We start from the raw sequence: 21,938 nt of genomic DNA, 5'->3' as shown, positions 1-21,938 counted from the left end.
AGCTCCCAAAGCCAATTCCAAAAGACTGTAAACAAAATTCAGACAAGTCAGCCCCAACATCATTTTCCATTTGAACATTCACGTGCTTTCGCATGGGCATGTATTTCAAAACGAACAAAAGCCCCTATGCCCTTTTCATCTCCTTGACCATTACCTTAGCACAGAGCTGGGGGGTAGTTCAGTTTTCGCCATCCTGCTCTAGAATAAACTGTTCAAGAGGAGTTACTGAAATCACTGGAACATGGTGGCAAACACACCTGCCAAGTTCTCACACACCTGAAGTGTAATTTTAAATGTTCGCCCTAGTTATTCAGAATATGTTTGTAAGCAATTCCTATTTATGTTAGAACTCACACAAGAGACAAACAAAGTGCATTAAACTGTAGTTTAGAGACTTCATGCTGCTAAAAAATGTATTTTAGAGAAACTACCAAAAAGTTTCATAGGCACCAAACAATTTCTTCAGGCAAATATCCACAGCTAATCTTTCAATTAAACCAATAAGTCCTGATCAAGCACCTCTCTGGAGAGAATAAAGTTAAAAGTACGATGGAAGCTCTTGAAATAGGTTTTTTTGGGGACTGAAAATGCCAGGAATATTTGCACAGCATTTTATTTCTGAGGAACTGCCTCTCACTATTTTTAACTTTGTTTCACACAACAAACTCTGATAATTTAAAATAATAGCAATGATGATGTTCTGACATCACAAGATGCATGAAGAACCCTGTCAAAGTAATATATTGCACTCTGCTGTGTAATTATGTTATGTTGGAGCAGAGTGTTGGAAAACTTAGTATAATCATTAGCCGAGCACTGAATGTTTTGATTGTCAGACAGGTTGTATATGATGCAAATATATGACTCAGAAATGATTTCACATAAACATTTTGGTAACAGTATTCTGACTCATAACCTCCAACATAGAAAATAACAAGCTGCACAAAACATCTGTGCGCTCCAAGCAACCCCAGCTTGCAGCAACCTTCACAAGTCTCCCGGCACAGAGAGACCGGAGGTCCTATCCCTGAAGACCTGAAACTGAGAGATTTTGACATCTACCTTCCCAAAAAGAGTCAGAGAAGGAGCAAGAAGTGCTGTCATTCCCACCAGGGATCCCTGGCAGAGAGCTATGATAGTTCATGCCATTTGAGAGCCTGCCCAGTGGGCATTGCTTGGTTTCAGTCCACAATTAACAGGGCTAAGATGGGAGGAAAGGTTTGCTGTTATTCCACCCCGAAGCTTCACCGTGTCAAATACGACACAATGCACAGTCCCTCTTCTATTTATTTTTTCATTCATTAGGAGATGGACAGCTTCTTTCATGGCCCCCTTCTGAAGACAAATGTGCAGTCTTGAGTGACAAGGAGGATTTACCGTCTGTTATTTCAGAGGAGGTTTGCCATGTTTATTCTGGAAAGTGCCATGAATTAATGAACTATCTCTTCAAGCCTCAGTGCATCAGAGCTGCCAGCTCTCCGGCTGCCAGAAGCAACAGACTGTTTTGGGACCCCATAAAACTGCTTTTACTGAGACTAGAGATAGCAACAGTATCAGGCAGATCCAATCCCAATAGCTTCTGAAACATAAAGGAGTCATTATACCAACTTCAGCTGTTACACTGCATGTTTATGGGGAGTTTCCCAACAAAACTCTCAGTTAACTCAGAAGAACATCTACTATTAGCTTCCCCGCAGCGTGGGCTTGATCAAAAGTCAACCAAACCTTTATTAGGATCTCTAATAGTTTCAAAGGGAAAACGTGCTAGCCTGTGACCTCTTTCCTCCCTCCTATGTTCAGCTGTTGGCAAGCATGCCTGAAGAGCCATGTCCCTAATGGAGCATGGCTGCAGAAGGCACAGACTGGGCAACACCGGTGAGCAAGGTTCACAAGCAGGAAGAACTAAAGCTTAAGCCAAGTGAGAACCTATAGGCTCCAGCTGATTCATGCTGCCACCTGAAAAAAAGCCAGGTTTCACCAGATAAGACCCTGTTGTTTCACTGGCTCCGTGAGCCCCTGGAGGACTGGCCAGGTCAGTAAAATGTGTGAGATTGCAGGACCAGAAGCAAGAATCTCAGGGATCTCATCACAGCCCTGGTCCAGTCATAACCCCTGAGCCTCAGCTTAGCTACTTGGAAAATCAGTATAAGAGCGATTTACATTTGTCAGAGCACACTGTGAGAGTTAAATGCTTATGAAGTGTTTCGCAGTTCTGAATAAGAGACAGAGTAGTATCTTGATGTTGTCTAGCAAGTAATGAGCATTACATATCCTGCAAAATGGAACATTTTTGGACAGGACAGCTGCTACAATCATTAAAGTGTAAAAACTATCACATGCAAGAGACAAGACACAGACATCTCAAAGAGAAAATCTACTGTAGTACGTTAAACAAATGTATTTTCTCTCCGGCTATCTTCCATAGCATAATAAGTTGGAACTTCCTTAAATATGAGAACTCTCTTTTTTTTTTTTTAAATCTCCCTTCATTTCTCTTCATTCTGTTCCCCCTCTGCATTTTTTCTTTGTGGGTTTAAAAAAAAATTAAAAAAAAAATTGAAAGAGCAAGCCAAGAGATTCACAATCACCAAAGCCTGCAGAACATACAGTGAATTTTGGCAGGACATGCTTGTTTATCCTTTTCATATGTTGTTTAAATTATTTTTATAAACAAGTCATTATCTTGCATAGCCACTGCTTGGTCCCTTTCATGTCAAAGATGTTTGATGTTACAATAATTAAGCAAAAAGGTCTGCATGTTTGAAATGCTGTCTCAGGATGACGGTTTGTGGGCAAAAGAGGCTGCTGCTTTTCTAAAATGAAGGGTTTCTTTGCCAGCCTTCATCATTGAAGTTGAACACCTGGATTCTGTACTTGTGAATCAAATCTTTGTGTGGAGATTAAAACATGAATTTCAAACCAGGCTTAAATTTTAGAACTATCCTCCTACTTTTTTGCATCAAAATTGTGCATACAAGTCAAGGCTTGCAGAGAAGCCTCTCCCTGTTTGCACACAAATGTTTTGAAGAACCAAGCCTGGCATCATTGTGAAGACTCAGGTACATTAAAAGTGTGTAAGGCCTCTTCCTGCAGCACACCACCAGTGTGGCCAAAAGTAGTGAAGAAACATGAATGGGAAGCCCATGGTAAGTGACATAGGAAATTCTTCCACCTATTTTCCTGCAGAGCATCTGCTGATTAAACCCTCTACCTCTGCTCATCTGAATTTGGACTGAAAGAGGGAGCTTGCGCCTCTGTGCCATGAGGAATTAATGCTGTGGCCACTTCTTTATTGCCTGATAGAGAACACCTTTATCCAGATATTTTAAATCAGTTTGAAAAATATGGAAGTTAGGCTGCAGCAAGTGTTCGTGTTCAAACAACTTTGTATTATTACAGAGTTTACAAAGGCAGAGGCAGACAAGTCTTTTGCATCTTGTATGCATTAGTTACAGTTAAACCTTATTTTCCAACTTATTTGGATAATTTTACTCCCCGTAAAAAGACTGGAATTGACTGCTAAGAGCTTTACTCTTCTGGTTTTCTCTCTCAAGTGGTCTGGAAAGCCCAGGAGAGACAAGGATGCAAGGAGGCACATCTGTTTCACACCATAGCTGTTGACCCTTTCCTCCCTCCAACACCTCTTGGCTTATGTGTGCAACTATCAGACCCTGCTCATGAGCTCTAAGCTGTTCTCATTTTTTAAGTGCTCTTTGTTGCCTGGTGTGGAGCCTAACACTTGTGCTTCAATAGACATTATGTCACCCTTTAGCCCTTGTACAAACAGAGTGTCTAATACCTTGACCATACACACCACACAAACGCGATGAGGTGAACGACAAGATAAGAAAGCTGCAGCAGTACACTTCAACATAAACCTCTCTGTGCATGCTTTAAACATGGCACATTTTACAGCCTGCACTTGAAAAAAGAAACTGTAGGTCTCAGTTTGACAAGATTTTGGGTTGAACAAATATATATTCGTTAGAAGAGTGTTTCAAATAGCCAATTCACACTGCAAACCACCATTAACATACATGGAATAACACATCTTTGGAATACTATTTGAAAACACCCCCTCATTTACTATCAGGAAATTTGACTCTTCAGAACAAGTGTTAACACTGTCTTGTTTAATTTGTAAAGCTATTCAAGCCATGAAGTACATCTGCACATTCAGTATATTTCCAATACTGCGCTTCTGTTTTCATTTTCAAAATGTTTTTATTTATACACTAATATTTGACCTATGAATGTTCCAAGTTTATATGGAGCCAGCTGTTCTAAATTCTGGTTATACAGAGCATTAGTGCAAAACATCAGGTGATATCATTGGATATTTTTAAGGGGAAAGTTCACAGGAAAGCAGTTATGTATTCTTGTGATTAACACCACATTGGATCAAAACAGTCATGTCTAGCTCTCTGAAAAATACAGCTACTGTTTTAGTTAGCAGAACACTTCGGCTCTGTCTACATTATCCTTTTTTGCCAAAAGTTCCCACTGTTGCTACCACTGATTCAATTCTGTCATTGTGCTATGATGAACACTGCTACGTAAAATAAAAAGAGCTGAAAGCAGCGCTGTCAAAATCTTTGTGCCCTTAACAACAAAACAAAAAAAATAATCTCATTACATCACCAAAAAAACCCAACCAACCCAAAACGCAAACAAACAAAAAAATCCATTCCAAAACTCTACCCAACACTACAAGACTGTTCCTTAAGTAACTGAAAGTTCAGGAAATGCCAGCCCCAATCCACTGCAGTTTTTAGGAATCAAAATCCATTACGAGGTATTAAACACCCCTGCAATCCCTCAGGGACTCAGCTTCTTTAATTAAGCTTTTTTCTCCTTCAGCAGCCCCGCAGCAGCTGCAGCCACATGCCCTTCCCAAAGCCCCTGTGTGGGAGCCTGCTCTGGGTGCAAAGCACCAGGCCCCTTAGCGCGCTGCTGCCAGCCACCCCTGCTGCAAGGGCTGCAGAAGGCACCACTCCTCATCCTCTGCCAGCCCCGGCTGAAAACAAAGGTGGAAAGGAACGACTCACTGAATGTTTTCATGCATGTCTCCTCACCCTCAGCATACCATAGCTACAGCATCCCAGTCCAAAGTGCCCTCCCAATTCCCACTTAGAATTCCAGGCAGTTTGGGCTGGACTGGATCTTCGAAAGTCATCCAGATCAATCCCTGTCATAGGCAGGAACATTGTTCAGTAAAACAGATTGCTCAAAGCCCCATCCAAGCTGACTTTGAACAGCTCCAAGGATGGGGCATCCACAGCTCTTCTGGGAAACCAGTTTCAGTATCTCACTACTGCTGTTTGAAAAACTTATGCCAATCTAAACCTACCCTCTTTGAGTTTAAAACTGCTGCTCCATCAAACAGGGAATCAAGGTGTGACCCAACACCAGACCCCAAGAATCAGGTGGGCAGCAGACAGTTTTCCAGTCCTTAACCTCCAATGCCCAGGCTCTGAGGTCTGATACTTGCTGTAACAAATGGGAATCTCTCATCCATGAGCCATTTTTCCATTTGGGCAATAATGCTTGCTCTTTGCTTCACACTGCTATATAAAATATAAATGGTGAAGTGGCAATGTTAAATGATTAGGAGGTGGGTTGTACCTTACAGCATAGCTGTGCATCTGCTGGGATACAGCAGAAACACACAATGGGGCTGTTTATATCCCAAGTAAATCATACCTTCCTCTAACCCCCTACAAGTTAGCAATGAGGCAAGATGACCTAAAAAGAATCGTGACTCCATGGCATGGAAAGTCTAAACACCACCTTCCTTCCTCCTAAATCACAAACACTGCTTAGAAGTTTATATTTAAAACTACAAGAGAGAGTGTAACCACTGCAATGCACTGGGCTAGACCCAGCAAGGATCCACAGCTCCTTGGCAGAGGTACAAGCCTAAAGCAAGCAGTCTCAGCAGGAGCTCAGCACAAGACATCCATGACAGCTGCCCAAGAGATTTTCTGCTAAAGCCATGTTGAGCTGGGAAAAAATTGCCAAAAGAAAGCCTTATTATAAAAAGTGGTTTAGCTTCAATTTTTTTTTTCTGAGGGAAAGAACAAGGAAGTTGTGCTTTTATTAAAAAAAATATATATATAACCACAAAAAAAAACCCCACCAGCCCCACACCTGGGTTTCTAATTCAAAATGCAACTTTTCATTTATTTACAGATAAAAAATTTGGCTTGAAGAAATCAAGACTGGTTTGGCAATACTAGCTTTTTAAATTACAATAAATTGCTGTCGTTCTTGCTGTTGCTGGAAGAAAAATTTGTGTGAAATGTTGAAGTCTAAGACTGTAAATTTTGAAGCTCTGAAAAGCTTTCACAAGAGAGAGAATAATCCTACTAATGTCACACTGTCTGCTCCCAGTAGCTTAGTCCAGATGACAGTCAGACTTGGATAAATTGCTTACATGAACATGAGCCTCCACTCATTTCAACAGTACAGGTTTTGAAGAGCAGCATTTCCAGGAGCCACACATCTTCCAGGGCTCCTAGCCAAAGGCAGAAGGATCACTACAGTCCCTCAAATTCCAAGTCCAGAGGAGCTGATGACTTCTAAAAGACCATTTGCCCTTTCTTTAACTGTGTTGTCAGGCAGCTCCACACTAGCGGGCAGCTTGCAAGCAGCAGCTACTTCAAGGGGATTACATAAATGAGGATCTCGAGCTGCATCAGTTGAACAGCAAATATTAGGCTGCTCTTCAGCACTTGGGAATCTGTCTTGGAATCAAAGCCCACTATACAAGGCTTGGCAGAAGTCAGTAAACTCATTCCCATCATCAGCTTCATGATTTCTAGTATTGGCCTGCTCTGGACACATGTGGAGGACACTGCTCACATGCCGAGCAAGCGAGGCTGTACGCAGCCAGCTGGCAGCACAGCCAGACCTGCAGCATCACACACTCCAGTTATTCCCTCTGAGTAGATGTCTTGACCTTTACAACACGTGGCCAAGAGTACAAACAGATGGGATGACAGTATGAATGGCACGGTCCCATCAATCCAATCACGCAACATCCCTGAGACATCTTGGTTGCCTAATTTCGTATCTCCCAACAGCAAGCATGGTGCTGGGAAAAAGGCAGGTGGGCTGATCAAATCCTTCAGATGAAAAAATTCACCTGCTTTAGAAACACATGTAAGGATGCTGGAGCACTGCTTCCCTCCTGTGAAAAGCTGTGCAGAACAAAGGCATGTTGCTTGTACCTAAGGTGCTACGGATTTGTGCAAGATCATTCCTAGAAGGAAATATGGTAGGACACCACTGCCAAAAAGATGAAAAGCCTGTTTGTAAAACATCACATCCATAAAGTGCTGCTTTATAGGCAAGGAGAGAGAGTCTATTTGTACAACAAGTCCTATATCTACCACCAAGCAACTTCCTTGCACTGAAAGGGAGCACCCTTGCCCCAGCTGACACTTGAAGTCTTGCAGGGAAGGGGGATTGCCTGGAGTTTGGACATTCAAAAATAAAAGAAGAGTCTTTCCACCCCAACCCCAATTCAAATAGTGTCAAAGCTTCAGGGCTGACTGCAGGACTGGCTGGCAAAAGGTGAGCTTCCCCTCAACCTTTTGCATTAAGCCCTCCCAAGGAACATGTGGGTCTTATGATAAAAGGGAAAACCCTCTCTCCAAAAGCAGATGTACAGTGAATCAGTGCTGCTAGTCTGCTACAAAAAGCCACAATGCTGAATAACCGGGTACCACACCCCAAAGCACACTTTTTATGATCCTTATCTCTAGCGGGTTTGGTGGGTTCAGACTTTTCCTGAACATCTATCAACAGTCCCAGATTCGGGTCACGGCAGAAACTCAGACTGCCACTGAATTCCTTGGGTTTGATTGTAGAAGTGCATGGCTGTTTATCCTCTCAGTGTGGATGCCAGGATAGGAAGACATGGGTGAAGACCACTTCTGACACAGGATTGCTTCACAGCACCTTCATGATACACAAATAATTCTGGATGCTGTTAAAGCAGCAAAGTCTTTGAGAGTCTTGTTTTCTGCTGCTTCACACAGCATGCACCACTCTGAAGACACCAGCTGGTGAAACAGAGGATGCAGTGCAGATCCCCTTCACACCAGCACTGATGTGCCTGAGAACACTGGGGTCAAGCTGTCAATCCAGCATCACTGCCTCAAGGAGTATCTCCATACCAACCCCAGGCTGTTCTGCCAGGAGGAGATAACCTTATCTCGTGCCATGAGGAAGGTACGTTTTCCAGATAGGAAACATTAATAGATGTTATTCTCCCAACAGTACTGTGTCAAGACATACCACATATTTATATCAAGGCTGTTCCTACAAGAAGAGCTGAACAGTTTCACAAAGATGCCTGGCCCACAATGCATTCCCCCGCCCCAGCCCCACAACCCTGCTGTACAGCCATTTCCACAGCACACAAGTTTGGTACCCTGCTTCCTCAGTGAATCCATGCAGATATTTCCATCTGTGCTGGCTATCCAGACTTCCTATGTGTGAAATGAAAAGAAACAGGCACTTGTCGGACGCTTCATCCTAATGAAAACACCCAAAACAGACACTTCTAGGATAGTCTTCCCAAAAAGATTTACCAAGGACAGGTTATGTTTTCTGTCAAATTATGTTTTGGTATTTAACCTGATAGATTAAATTTATTATCTAAATTATCTGAACTGGTTTATATCTCATGAGATTTTGCTTATAATGGGAACAAAAAAATATTTCTCCTCCCTGATACTGCTGTCCAGGTCCAGGTTTTTTTCATAAAACTAAGTGCTAAGCATCTCCTGGAAACCCTGGACACACTAAGCTCTCCTATAACCAGCCCCTCTGGGAATCATTGCCCACACCACGATACAGACACCACCAGGTAAGCAAGATAAATCCCAGATTTCCCATTTCAAAGACTGATATTTCTTGTCCTCCCTGTAAGACAGCAGCAACTCCCTGTGCGTGAAGAACCACCACACCTCTGTGACCTTCCTGTTTCACTTTAAAAAAACCCCAGAATGAAATAGAAACCATCCCAAAGAACACCATCACCTATGAGGCTGAGAACAGCCTGCACTGCCTGAATAATCCAAGACCTCACCAAGGTCCCTCAGCTTTGCAAGACCTTTGCAAAGAGGACTCACACCCCGAGCACATAAGGAAACATAGCCTTCCACAGAGAGAAATCACATCTGCTGTGTCCCCAGACTGAAGGATGTAGGTTGGTCAGGAAGGGCTGGAGCCCGGCAAAACTAAAATCAGCAGTGACTACAAGCTAGTGAATCTTTTCGGGCTACAGGGCTGGAAAAATTAAATGCACTTTTATAAGAACATCAACACTTGCAAACTTTCATGACAAAGTAGGACTCCTCTGCACAGCTGACCTAGATGATGGCTTTCAAGCACAACGGGATGCGTCAAACTTTTGTCTGGTTCTGAGCTGCAGCTGAAGCAACATCAGCACCTGCAGGCAGGTCACCCACACTGACTTGACACCCACACAGCCACATTCAGCTGCATATCCAGGTGATACCATACACCCCCTCACCCTGAGACAGCCACAAGGCCCCTCACATCTCTTTGGTAGACGCCTCTTCAATAACAGAATGGGAAGTCTTTAAGGTTGAACACAAAGTTCTTCAGAAGTCAGTTTTAACTGACCAGAAGTAACTGCATGTATGGCCACATGCAGAAAGCCCCAACTAAAATCATTCTGGCGGTATCCACTTAGAAGCAGACTCCAGCTGTGAGTTTTCAGGGTTGACATGTACTTCATTGGATTAGTCAGTGTGCTTGAAATCAAGAATTCTTCCCTTTCTGCTGTGATCCCACCATCTTTTGCTGCATTTCTGACTTCATCTAATAAGCTACTTTGACAGATCACAAGCTGGCTTTCTCCCATCAAACCTTTGGTTTCTACAATGGAATATAACCTTAGGTTTCCTCTATTTTCCAACCTGAACTACCGTTAAATGGAAAAGAAAATGTCAATACACAGGTGAAAGACCCCAAAAAATCCCTGGTATGTCAGAGAAGCCACAGAAAACAACCAAACAGCTGTTCAGTCCCAGCCCATCGATTTGTCAACACTCTGGTAACAAACAATCACGTTAAATGACATTATGGTTTATGACTCGGGATTTGGAAGTTGATGAGAAATTTCTACAGTTGATTCATGCTTCCTGAGACGCATAACTAGCATTTCAATTGCACTATTTTGCTACATTACATGAAAAATTTTCCTTGTTGTTACATAAGGGTCTAGATCCAAATTATCTGAACTGATTTGAATCATATGAGTGGAAGGAGTTGTTTTCAAAAGAAACACATACTTTCAGATTATACCATCTAATAATACTCTCCTGGTGCTTTACAAACTGCTAATTACCTTCTTAAACACCACATGCTCACACTTATCCCGAAATCAGCTCTTTAGGGAACTGCCTAGCCCCTTGCAGGCACCTTGTTTCACATCCCTCAAGTACAACGTGACATGGGGGTTGCTTATAGACAGCTACAGTCAGCACCACACTTCTTAAACTCACACCTCCAAGTATAGGTCCTTAAAGTCCCCAAGGCAAAGAAAAGGGACAGCAGCTCTGTGAATTCAAAGGACATATGGGTTTGGGGAGGCGGGGAGGGAAGAAAAACAGGTGCCCTTTGGATTTAGAACCTTTACAGTATTTCCCAGATCTCGGCTTCTGAGCTGAGACCACAGATCATGCCAGTTTCACTGATAGACAATTTCAGGATGTCTCAATCAAATACATCTGAGCTCTGAGATGGCAACACCACCTGAACATCCCAGAGCTGACTTAAAACAAGGCAGATGAGACCCTGACAAGTACACACCTGCAGTACAAGGAGACAATAGGGCTCCAGGAAGGTCTGAGCACCTAAGGCAGCTCAGCTGTACCCTTACGAGTTGTGGCTGCCTTGGTTTCAATGCAGACAAATCCTTCAACAACTATTTGCAACTCTTCTGACCTACCACGTGATTTCCATGAGGTACAAAAATTAATCAGCTCTTGTTCTAGGTGCACACAGTATGGCACAAAGCTATTCAACACCTGTACCAGCACCGGGAGCTCTGAGAAATTTCCTGCTGCAGTGACATATCCCTGCTCCAAAGGAGTGAACACACAACAAATTCGGTTTGGTTTGTTTGTTTGTTTGTTTTAAACAAGACAAGTTGTTGTCATTCTGGCACACAGCTCTGGCAGCACAAGTAAAAAGGCAAAGTCTTCAGCTGACCGGCTAAGACACTTGAGCTTCACAGGAATTCCCTAAAAAAAGGAACTGTTATTTGCCAACTGAAATATTTTCATTATCCACATTAGGCTGAATCTAATTACACTGTTTCCTTACAATAGCATAGTACTAAGAGCTCCTCTAAGTAAAAAACTTAATGATTTTCCCACAGCAATGCCTGCCTCAGAGCTCTTCACTTCGCTGACAGGATGATTTGTTTGAAGAGCAGGTTGACGTCTAACAAAACTTAGTTTAAGATTTCCCCATGATACAAATTTTTTTCGCGTTCCCGTGCTCAATCACCAGAATAACCTACGCAGAGTAGTACATATATTCACCACCACACTAGCTCTAAGCCCTTAAAACAAAAGCAAAAAATATTTTAAAAGGAGAAGACGAGGACACCGTGAAGTAGTGTGGCTGTGCTTTGTTCAAGCCCAGAGTTTTGAGTCCGTCATCTCTGTGCTGCTGGACCTCGCAGAGAGTGAGCGCAACCTGTACGCCGGCACGAGCACAGCTCTGCTGCCCAAGAAGCAGAGGAAGGTGTGCTTAATTCTGAACTACAGGCTCTGACTACTATCATCAGAACAACGACTACGAAAACAAAAAATTCTTTTTTTTCTTCCTTCCTCTCACTCTCTCCCCACAAGGTTTTACATGCTGGGGTATATTCTTCTTTGACTGTTTGCGAGAGGTTTTGCCCTTCCCCAAAGTGAGCTGCCCTCCTGGCCGAAACCCGCGCAGTCCAAGGTGGGTCCCAACCGGCAAAGCCCCGACCCCGTCGCGCTCCTCAGGGGAGCATCCCCACTGCCCGGGCCAGGGGTGTCCGCGGGACGGACGGACGGGCGAGCGGCTGGGTGGGCTCCGCGCATCCCAGGACTCCCTCCCTCCTTCCCTCACTCACCCAGGTTGACGAAGCTCATGACCATGTCGGCGTCGTTGAGGAAGGCGCTGTCCTGCGGGCTGGGCAGCGGCGGGGCAGGGGTCGGCGGGCGGCCCCCGCTCTCCGCGCCCGCGCTGCCCTCCGCGCCCTCGGCCAGGGAGTGGTAGAGGTCCAGCATGAAGCGCGGTGCCGCTCTCAGCCGTCCCGGCGGTGGGGCCGGCGGCTCCCGCGGCAGCGGCCGGGGCCGGTGGGGCAGCCCCAGCACCGAGAGGATCTCCCGCTGCATCTCCCGCTTCTCGTGCGACTTCAGCCGCCGGTAGAGGAAGCCCGAGCCGGCGGCGGCGGGCGGCGGCGGCTCCCCGCCCTCGGCGGGCAGCGCGGGTTCGGCGGGGCGGCAGGCGCCGCTCAGCAGCGCCCAGCAGCAGCACAGCCAGGCCAGCCGGCGCGGCATGGCGCTCGGCCGGGCGCAGGCGGGCGAGGTCCCCGCTCCGCGCTGTCCCCGCGGGCTGCCCGCCGCCCTCCAGCCCTGCCCCCCCGCGGCGGGTTCGGCCCGGGCCGGCGGGGGGCGGCCAGGCCGGGGGGGCTCAGCGCTCGCCGCCGCCGCGCATGGCCGCCCGCGGGGCAGCGCGCTGCGGAGCCCCCCGCGCCCGCCGCCGCTCAGGTGCGGCGGGGCCGCCCCCGGCCCGCTGCGGCCGCTCAGCGCGCCATGCCCCTGCCCGGGGGATCCGCGCCGGGCCGCGGGGGCTGCGGACGGGGGGAGAAGGAGCAGGGTGAAGAGCAGCAAACTTTTCTCGCTGCCAGGGAGCGAGGCAGAGCGAGAGCGAGCGAGCGGCTCCTGCGGCTGCAGCCCCGGTCCCCGCGGGCTGGCCGGAGCGCGGCTGCTGACAGCGAAGGCAAATCAGCAGCGCGCCCGCCTCTCGGCGGGGCGGGCGGCCGCTCCTCCGGGGCGGGGAGCGGGCGCAGGTAGCGCGGCCCCGCGGGGGCGGACGGGCGGGGCGGGGGCGGCGGAGGAGCAGGTTGAGGAGCGTCGGCCCCGTCGGATGTCGTGGGCTCGCTGCGCTGGAGCGGCGCTCCGCCGAACTGCGGCTCCCGCCGCCTCTGCCGCTAGACTCTGCCGGCTCGTTTCTTGTTAAAGGAAGGGTTTCGGTCACCCTTTCTGCCCCCAGCGGGTGTTGGCTATTTGTCCTGAAAATAGGTGGAGTTTTCTAAATGTGAATAAGCGTTGCGGTTTATTTTAGCAGGTTACGACATACTACACAGATCTTTTTTTCTGGAGTATCTCGGAGAACTGAACATGAAACTGTGGTACATGGCTGAGACTACCCAGGTACCCCACGCCAGCCCTGATTGATGGAGTACCGGTCTGCATCCTGTGGAGCAGGCTCTACTGCCAGAAAATAACATACCCCCTCCTTCAGTAATGCTGCAGCTCTGATTTCATCACTTTTATCAAAGAGTGGGAAAAAAAAAAAGGCAAAAAAACCAACCAAACTCAAACACCACCCAACACTCCAATAACAGCAGTTTGGTTGAGTGAGAGGCAGCTCTTCCATACCCTGATCTCTGACTTCATAGATGTTCTTTGAACTGGATGAGTAAAGCCAGTCTAGTCTCACTGAAATCACTGCAATTGCTCTAGGTTTGAACTGGGATAATTTCAGAGGAGTTGGCCTGAGAATAATATCTGGACCATTTGAAGTCACTGGCAAAATTTCCATTAACTTTATTAGAATCAGAATCTGGCAATAAGTTCATATTCAGCTTCCCAGAGACACAGCTGAGAATATTCAGGACAGAACACAGTATTTTCAGAAGTGGAGGTTACACTGAGCCTTCATGTCTCTGAGAGCAAGGTTACAGATGTGTGCTTTAACTGCACCAGTCAAGGAACACTCCAATATAATGCTGGATATTTAAAAGCTTGTTTTGATAGGAAAAGGGGCATCAATTAGGAGATTTGAGCATAGCAGTCATGGGGTGGGAGGGAGGAGTGCAAGTTGCTTTTGCCACTTTCCCCCCCCCCCCCAGATTGTGAAGACACTCAGAATTTGAAAATGGGGGTGCATGTGACAGCACAGACCCAACATGCTCCTTTTGGTGTAGTAGATCCCACTATCTTCATGAAAGAGGTCTGTGTTTCCCAGGAAGGACTCAAGAAGGCAATGTCCATGGAAATTTTTGTACTGCTGGTTCATTTATTCACTTTTCTCAACACAGAGCAATGGGGCTGCTTTTATTAGATGAGACTAGGGCTCACTCCCAGAGAGGTGGTGAGCAACACATCTTTCCTTCTGAAAGGCACTGAGGGATCCTGGTGGGAAAACCCAGGTTCCCAGGAGTAGAGCTCAGTGCACAAGCTATCTCCTTCATGAGCTCAGAGGGACGCAGGACACTTTGTAACCCCTTAGGAAGGACGTCTGGAGGTTGGGAGAAAGTGCAGGAGCCCTTAGGTGAGTCAGGGACGTTGCCGAGGCAGGTACTTTTCCCGCAGGTGGTGGGGGAGGAGAGCAGCCACTTCCCGCAGACATTCACTTCCCGGTCCCTGAGCTTGTTTGGCTGTAGCTCCTGTCGCTGTGTCCAGAAGAGCTTTGAAAACTCGGCTTCCTGTTTTGACAATGAGAAGGGGAAATGTCCCATTACACAGTTATTGCTGAAAAACGAAGCTTTTAATCCAAAGTGTCCCCTGCTTCTCTCGAAGATAAGAAGAGATTTAGCAACAGACGGTGCCAAACTCTGGAGCAGCTCTCGGGTGTTCCTGCTGCTCTGATTCTCAGACATGTATCAAACCTTTATGGTTTTAATCTGAAATAGTGGTTACTGCAATAAACAGCAGCTGTTCTAACAGTTGGAAGCATTTGGGCATCTGAGTTTAAAGAAGTCTGAGGATAGGGACGCACAGCAAACCTTCCAGTAGTTCCCGTTTAAATTACTTTATTCTCGAGGTAAATTCCCTCGTGTAGGTGGGAAGATAGTGCCCCCCTTAAGTCATTACACCTTATTGTGTTCCAACTTTTTTTTCCAGAAGTGCTTTCCAGAGTTGTATGCTACTTATGCCTGGAAATGCCCCTTGCTTGTGGATGTGAATGCTTTCCTGAGGGATTCAGTTAATGCTATCAGACCTACAAAAGCTACAGCGTCACTCAGCACTTGATGAGGCTGAAAAGGACCAGGTCTCCTTCCAGGGGTCACATGCAGTGACTCTCTCAGATATTCCTGCCATCTGAAAGGGCAAGTTTCCCAAAAGGATTTTAGGACTTTTGATGAGAGCTGCATACCTAATTCTCTGGAGGAGCGCACAGGCTCTGTATTCTATGACTGCTGCAGGCTCAGACACACATTTTGAGAGTTAAACATATATTTTAGAGCTACCGGCGAGACTTTGGATTTTTCGCAGCATACCTTGCCGCCCAAAACTCTATGGTAACTCGTAATTACTTTCGAGTTTTCGCTCAGATCTTCAAAAACGCTGCCTTTCCAGGTTTCTGGGTATCATGCAAGTCACCAGCTTTCCCTGCTCATGACGGACATCTGGTGGCAAAGTGGAGAAACTCGGGTCTGTTCCTCGAAGTTTCCCTCGTTGGCAAGTCAGTAATAAAACATTTCTTTGTCTCTCAAACAAACAAACAAACAAACAAAAACAAAATTAAACCAAAATAAAAGAAACCAACAAAAGAAACCAACTACCCCAAACCAAAATAAGCAAAACCCCCTCTATGTAATACAAAAAGGTCTCCTCCCTCCCCCAGACCAATCCTTATGTAATTTTCTGTCCTCAAGCCAAATTTTAGTCTATATTCAATCCCACACCTCGGTGCTTCATGAAGAAAGCTGTTTATACATGACCATGAACAGAGCCTGTACCCCACAGAACACCCATCCCAAGGTGTGGCATGGGGCCAGCAAGGATTGGCTATGGCAGTTAGTTTCTTCTGATAGTGATAGTGTTTAGATAATATGCAATTAAAAGCTGGGCTACCTGTTTCTAGTCAGAGAGGATTTACTGGATTTTCAGTTGTCTACTTTTATCAAATCATTCCTTGCTCTTATTTAAGTAAATTAAGTTTCCTAGTTGTTTCATGCAAAAGTTGTGAGGAGCAGTTCAAGGCACATGAAGCACTGAAGAAGTAAAGAGGTAGTTCACTTTAGTTGGAAGCCTTCAGAATGAAAAGAACCAAACAACAAAACAAACAAACAAAAAATCCAGAACAAATAAACAAAAAAATATAGAGTTTTCATCACAATGCCTTAAAGTACACTACCTCATCTGTACTCATGAGGAGAACTATGCAAAATCTTCATCAATTGTCCCAGGTACCTACTGGGATTACACAACCCTAGCAGAATGATACACATTAAGTTAATTTTTTTTCAGGATTAATAAAATACTGTTGAATAACGTGGAGAACTTACTATTCTAGTGATCCCTTCTCCATCTCCTGAGCAGAGAAAAGATACAACTTTGCCCCAGATGAACCACTGGCTACCAGAGTGCCTGTGACAAATGTAGGCTCCTATGCTCATGGGGTCAGCAAGGACACTCCAGCAAGGGCAGCTTCGGTCCCCACACTCATTTTGCCAAACAAAGTGGGTATTTTTTTTTAAGCAATGTGGAAGAGATGTAAGTAATGACATTTGCTTTCTAAAAAAAATCCCAAACCCTATGTTGTACAGTAATGACATAGCTGGAATGAGCTATTTGCAGCACTGCATTTGGAGAGGTTGAAAATGCAAACATGCCTCCTAATTTTAGTGTATCGGTTTCCAAAGTCTGCTTGTGCAATGAGAAAGAGTGGTTGAGTATAATCTTAGTTCAAAGATTGGAGCAGGCTAAAAACAGCATTTGCTATAAAGGCTCAATTTTTTCTTTTTGCTTGCTGAACGAACTTTCTCCGCTGCAAGTAGAGTAAGTTGAAAAATAGTAACATCATCTTATTTGCACATAGCAAACCACTACTCTCTTTACTCAGAAAACTGATCTAAAAATATGCAATGGTAATTTCCCAGATCAGAATGCTTTAAAAAATTATTATTAATATCAATTTAATAACACGGCTGGACTGCTATCCCTACAAAAGCAAACAGTTAAAAGTGAAATAAGTCCCAGTGTGAGGTTTACAAACAATTCCAACTCTGTTCCAATACTGGCCACCATCTTCACCCTACTGAGGATGTACTTATGTATGAACAATTGTGCCTTATATTTTATTTGAAGTGAACAGTATCAAGGGAATCTGACCTGAAATTGCAGCAATTAAGTAAATATGAATATATTGCATCTTTTCTGGGTATTTTCATGGTATTTGTTTTTACTTTCATTTTTGTAAGTGGTATCTCAGAGAAAAAACTAAATTTCTTCTGAACAATGAAAACTAGAGAGGTACCTGACTGCAAGAACCTGAATGCTGCAGAAAGAGATGACAAGAGGGGGAGAGGCCCTCACTCCATCCTCTGCTGGTGTCAGCTGGTGAGCCATCAGCCAGTGTCCCTCCATGAGCATTGTCTGGCATACTGATTAGAAAAAATGAGCAACAGTGTTAGTAGCTCACAACATGAGAATGAGCTGTAAGACTCTGGTTTTAGCAAGTGGCACTTTGCAGCACTCTGCATTAGCCAGTTACTAGAATCAGTGCGTAATCTCTACCTCAAGGTGGTAAGGAAAGGATCCAACTATATTTCCCACATCATGGTGCTTGGGGGCTGGCTGTTCATCCCTCTGGCTATCCAGCTCCCCGTAAACACAAGAGGAGGATTGGGCAGTGTACTTTGCTTGAACAATTCTCTTTCATTTTTGCCTCGTCCTGCTGCCAGCTTTGAGCACACACATCCCTCTGTGGCTGGTGTGCTGCAGAGAAGCACTTACAATTGCTTCCCAGGGCTGAACACCTGAGCTCACTCACCTGCAGAGGTGCACATTTCTATACAGACAACAGAAAAAGTATTGGGGGTGCAAGGGCCTAGCAACCACCTTCTGCCTTGGGTCAAAAAGAAAAAAAACAAAAAACCAAGACCAATGACAATGGTTAAGGAAAGAACAGCTGTTAAAATTGCTCACAAACACTGCAGAATGGGGCTGGAAAATATCCTGGAGATAAAAAAAAAAGAAAGATTCTGAAATCTTATTTAAAGTAACTCCAATGAGGTCTGCTCTTACCAGTGCTCAAAATATGTCTTTTCAACAACACTTTTCAATAAAATTGGGATAGACTCAAGTAGCATGGGGCCACAGTGGGGACTGCCAGATTATTAAAGTTTGAAAATACAAATGCCATTCCCAGCAGTATCCTATTGTAAAGTCCACTGTACTCAGACTGCCTTTCCCTTACCTATTTGCACACGGGGCAAGTTTTCAAAGACAAAGGGTCCTAAACGTCCTCCAATAAAAAATGTCAGAGACCGTTCCCAACTGCTTTGGGCTCAGTTGCTGTTTTGTACCAGAAAGCCAAGTGGCCCCACACCCATCCCACCCTGGACATCTCCTTCCTGGGTGGGGCAGCTGCAGGAAGCCTGGAGGCAGCTTGGTGCCTTTTCCCATCCTCAGCCATCTCCAAGGCTTCCACTGCCTTCCACTGCCACCATTACCCCTTCTTGCTACAGAGCTGCCACCAAGGGCTTTTCTGCCTTGTGGTCTCCTCAAGCTCTGGGGAATAAAACCCATTTCCTACAGTTCTTTGCCACTTACTAACATTCAGTAGACACCACTAACTTTCATTCACTTTTGCTTTAAAAGGCACCTCATACAGTGCCAAATCAAACATGGTATTTTAGGAAAAAGCAGGGTCCCAGAAGACACTGCACAGGGCAGCAAGTCTACAAAGGCATTTTTAGACATTAAGAACTGTAGCAGCTTAAAAAAACTTTTAAACCCTTCTCGTCTTATAGCTGAGCCTTTTCTTTCATACATTTTTCTTTTAAACACTCCCTCATCCCCCAAAGAGAATATTTTTCATTACCTGTACTTACTGTGACAGCTAATAGCCTTACAAATTAGTTCCTTAAGGGAACTGATTCAGCTAAGAAGAAAGTGAGCATGAATTGTTCCCAAACACAATTTAACATTTAAATTTAAGAGGTGCACATTGCAATAATCATTTTGTTAACAAATCAGGAGAAGAGCTGAGGTAAGCAGCAGCCATATAGCAATTTTAGCTTAAAAGATGCAGCTGCCATTGTGCATTTAACAAGTTTCCATGCCAGTTCAAGATGAGGTAACTCAGAAAAAAGAATCATCTTTTTTCTTTCTACAGGAAATGTTTAGAGGCTGATAAAAGAAATTTTATACATATGCCTTCTGGAGGTAGGCAGAAACCACAGAGAAAAGATGTGGTTTCTTTAGACACTTTCAGAAGGAAGCCTTGTAAAAGAAAAAAGAAACAATTTTTCTGTGTCCTTAGTGTTCTCTAAATTAATAAATTTCCTCCTTGGTGAGGCAGAAGTGATAAGCAGCTAGTAATTGCATTGCTTTTGAGAGGCTTCAAGTTTCCAGAGCAACAGCACGCCTGTAATGCAGGGCTTGTCTTTGTTGCACTGCTGGCCCAGAGAAGAGCTCAAATTTTCTGTCTCAGCCAGCTTGCACACAGCTCTGAAGCCTCTGTCCCTCTGCAGGATATCAGCATCCCAGACCTTGCTGGGTCCCCAGGGGATGCAGGCTGAGGAGCCATGGCTCCTTCTCAGGATAGGAAGAACCAGCTGGGACGTGGCCACCCGGTGTCATTGGGCTGCATGGATGCTCCCTGGAGCCAGCACTTCCACACAGGTCAGCATGGCTGTGGGCACAGGCTCACTGGCACTGAAAAGCAGGTAAAACCTTCTCTTGCCAGACCCAGCCCCTGCAAGCCATTCAGAAGGGACTTGGGCAGCTGATCTGCTCCAGGTCCACATAGGTCTTTGTTCCTATGTAAAAGGATGACTCACACGGGGTGGAAAGAGTAGCCCCTAATGTATTGTTACTGTTTTCATATTTGACAAGTACAGTACTATAATAAATAATGTAAAACAATGAATAAATAATGCCAACGAGAAGATATGATTAGCTTAAAACTCAGTACCTCCAGTGTGTAGGATGCCAGAGGTCAGACACCAGAAGCTGCAGAGTTGTGTTGACGTGGTGCTCTGCTCAGACTTTCTAGATGAATGGAGCGCTGTGACCAGCCTCTGTCTCACTGAGCAGGGGGGTGGGACAGCCTCTGAAGGCACACCAATGCCTGCAGGACTCTCACTCTGTTCTGAAATTAAATGTTGTTAGGACTGCTCTCTGGGACTGCCCTGCCACCAGACAGGGGAGGCTCATGACCATGGCACTCCTCCCTTCCTCCCCAGGACTGCCTCTGGTCAGTCCCAGCATCCACCCACCTCGGGAACCACTTGAGAGGGCACTGCCTGGCCCAAGCTGGAATAACACCCGAGACCACTGTGCTCAACCACAAGGACAATCCTGCCCCAGGACCCAGCAACATAAGCAGTCACTGCTTAATGTATGGGAACAGATGCCTGGGATGCAGGCTGGAGGCTTCCTGAGCAGCCTTCATAGCAGCCTCTGGAAGGGCACTGCTCTTGGCCCTGGGCAAGCAGCAACGTTTTGTGCTGATGTGAATTAAAAACACTGTTCATTTCAAAATGCTACCTGAGGTTTAGGGCAGTTATTTTCAAACTGCTGAGCAGAGCTCCCAGTAGAAATACAGCATTTGGCTTGGGAAGGAAACATTTCTAAGCTAACTTCTGGCTTAGAGTAATTCTATTCTCTTACGACGTCTTTATTTCACTCGGCTTTGAAGAGATAGAGGAGTCTGATAATTAATTATAAAAGACAGTTTAAAAAAAAAATAACCAGGCATTCCAGAGTCTTGAAGCCCCAAGACAAAACTGATACACCAGTGACAGCATATGGGCCCTTGTTAGTGTGGAACCAAATGCCTGCATCTGATCTCCATTAGAGAAGCCTCTGTTCACTTCCCTCACCCAAAACGATAGGGAAATCCATTTAATCTTCTTCAAACCATACGACAACACTTGATGAGCTTTGTTTCCTCCCATGTAAAATAAAATAAAGCAGTAAAATATGATAACAGTCCATCAAGTGATGTTCCAGTTTCATTTATGTGATGTTCAGAACAGTTTGTGGCAATAAAAAGGAATGGGTACTCAAATGAGGTATTATGGTCAGCAGCCTGTGGGAAGATATATTTAGTTTGAATTCTAATAATAGCCTAATAGCATCAAAGCAAGATAATGGAATGTGACAGATGTTGGATGTTCTCTCTTTGCAGTGTGCCAGATGTATATTTTAAATTACTGTTTGCATGACAAAAGGGCCAAGAGGCCTCACTTTTGGATTCAGGACCCTCTGAGGCTGGGCTCTGCAGACAAGAATGCAATCCCTTTCTCATGGTTTAACCCCAGGCAGAAACCCAGCCCCACAGCCACTCACTCACACTGCCCTGATAGGATGGGGAAGAGAATGGGGAGGGTAAAAGTGAGAAAACTTGTGGGTTGAGATGAGCACTATTTAACAAGCAAAGAAAAACAAGGAATTATCAGCTGCTTCTTATTTTCAGGTGGGTGTTTGATCATCTCCAAAAAAGCATGGCTTCACCAGGGTAACAGTTTCTTGGGAAGACAAATTCTGTAATTCCAAATACTCCCCTTTCCTCCTCCTTTCCTGGGCTTTTATATGCCGAGCACAATGCCGTATGGTCCAGGACATCCCTTTGGTCAGCTGGGGTCAGTTGTCCCAGCTCTGTTACTCCACAACTTCTTGTGCACCCCCAACCTCCTTCATGACAGGGTGGGGTTGAGAAGCAGAAAAAGT

The 21,938-nt window shown here is 45.2% G+C and overlaps 1 protein-coding gene across 2 annotated transcripts in view; it reads right to left on the bottom strand.

Moving 5' to 3' along the window:
- Positions 1-12,664, bottom strand: part of BMP6 (bone morphogenetic protein 6) — an 86,106-nt gene extending 73,442 nt beyond the window's left edge. For both annotated transcript variants that reach the window (XM_084210817.1, XM_084210816.1), the window contains exon 1: positions 12,155-12,664. In XM_084210817.1, coding sequence (XP_084066943.1) covers positions 12,155-12,584 — 430 coding nt within the window. In that variant the 5' untranslated portion in view covers positions 12,585-12,664. The remainder of the gene's footprint in view (positions 1-12,154) is intronic.
- Positions 12,665-21,938: the final 9,274 nt, after the last annotated feature.

This window comes from Fringilla coelebs (assembly GCF_963513975.1).
Source record: "Fringilla coelebs genome assembly, chromosome: 1".
NCBI classification, from domain to species: Eukaryota; Metazoa; Chordata; class Aves; order Passeriformes; family Fringillidae; genus Fringilla; species Fringilla coelebs.
The sequence above is the reverse complement of the archived record's forward strand: the minus strand, read 5'-3'. Positions and strand labels throughout refer to the sequence as shown.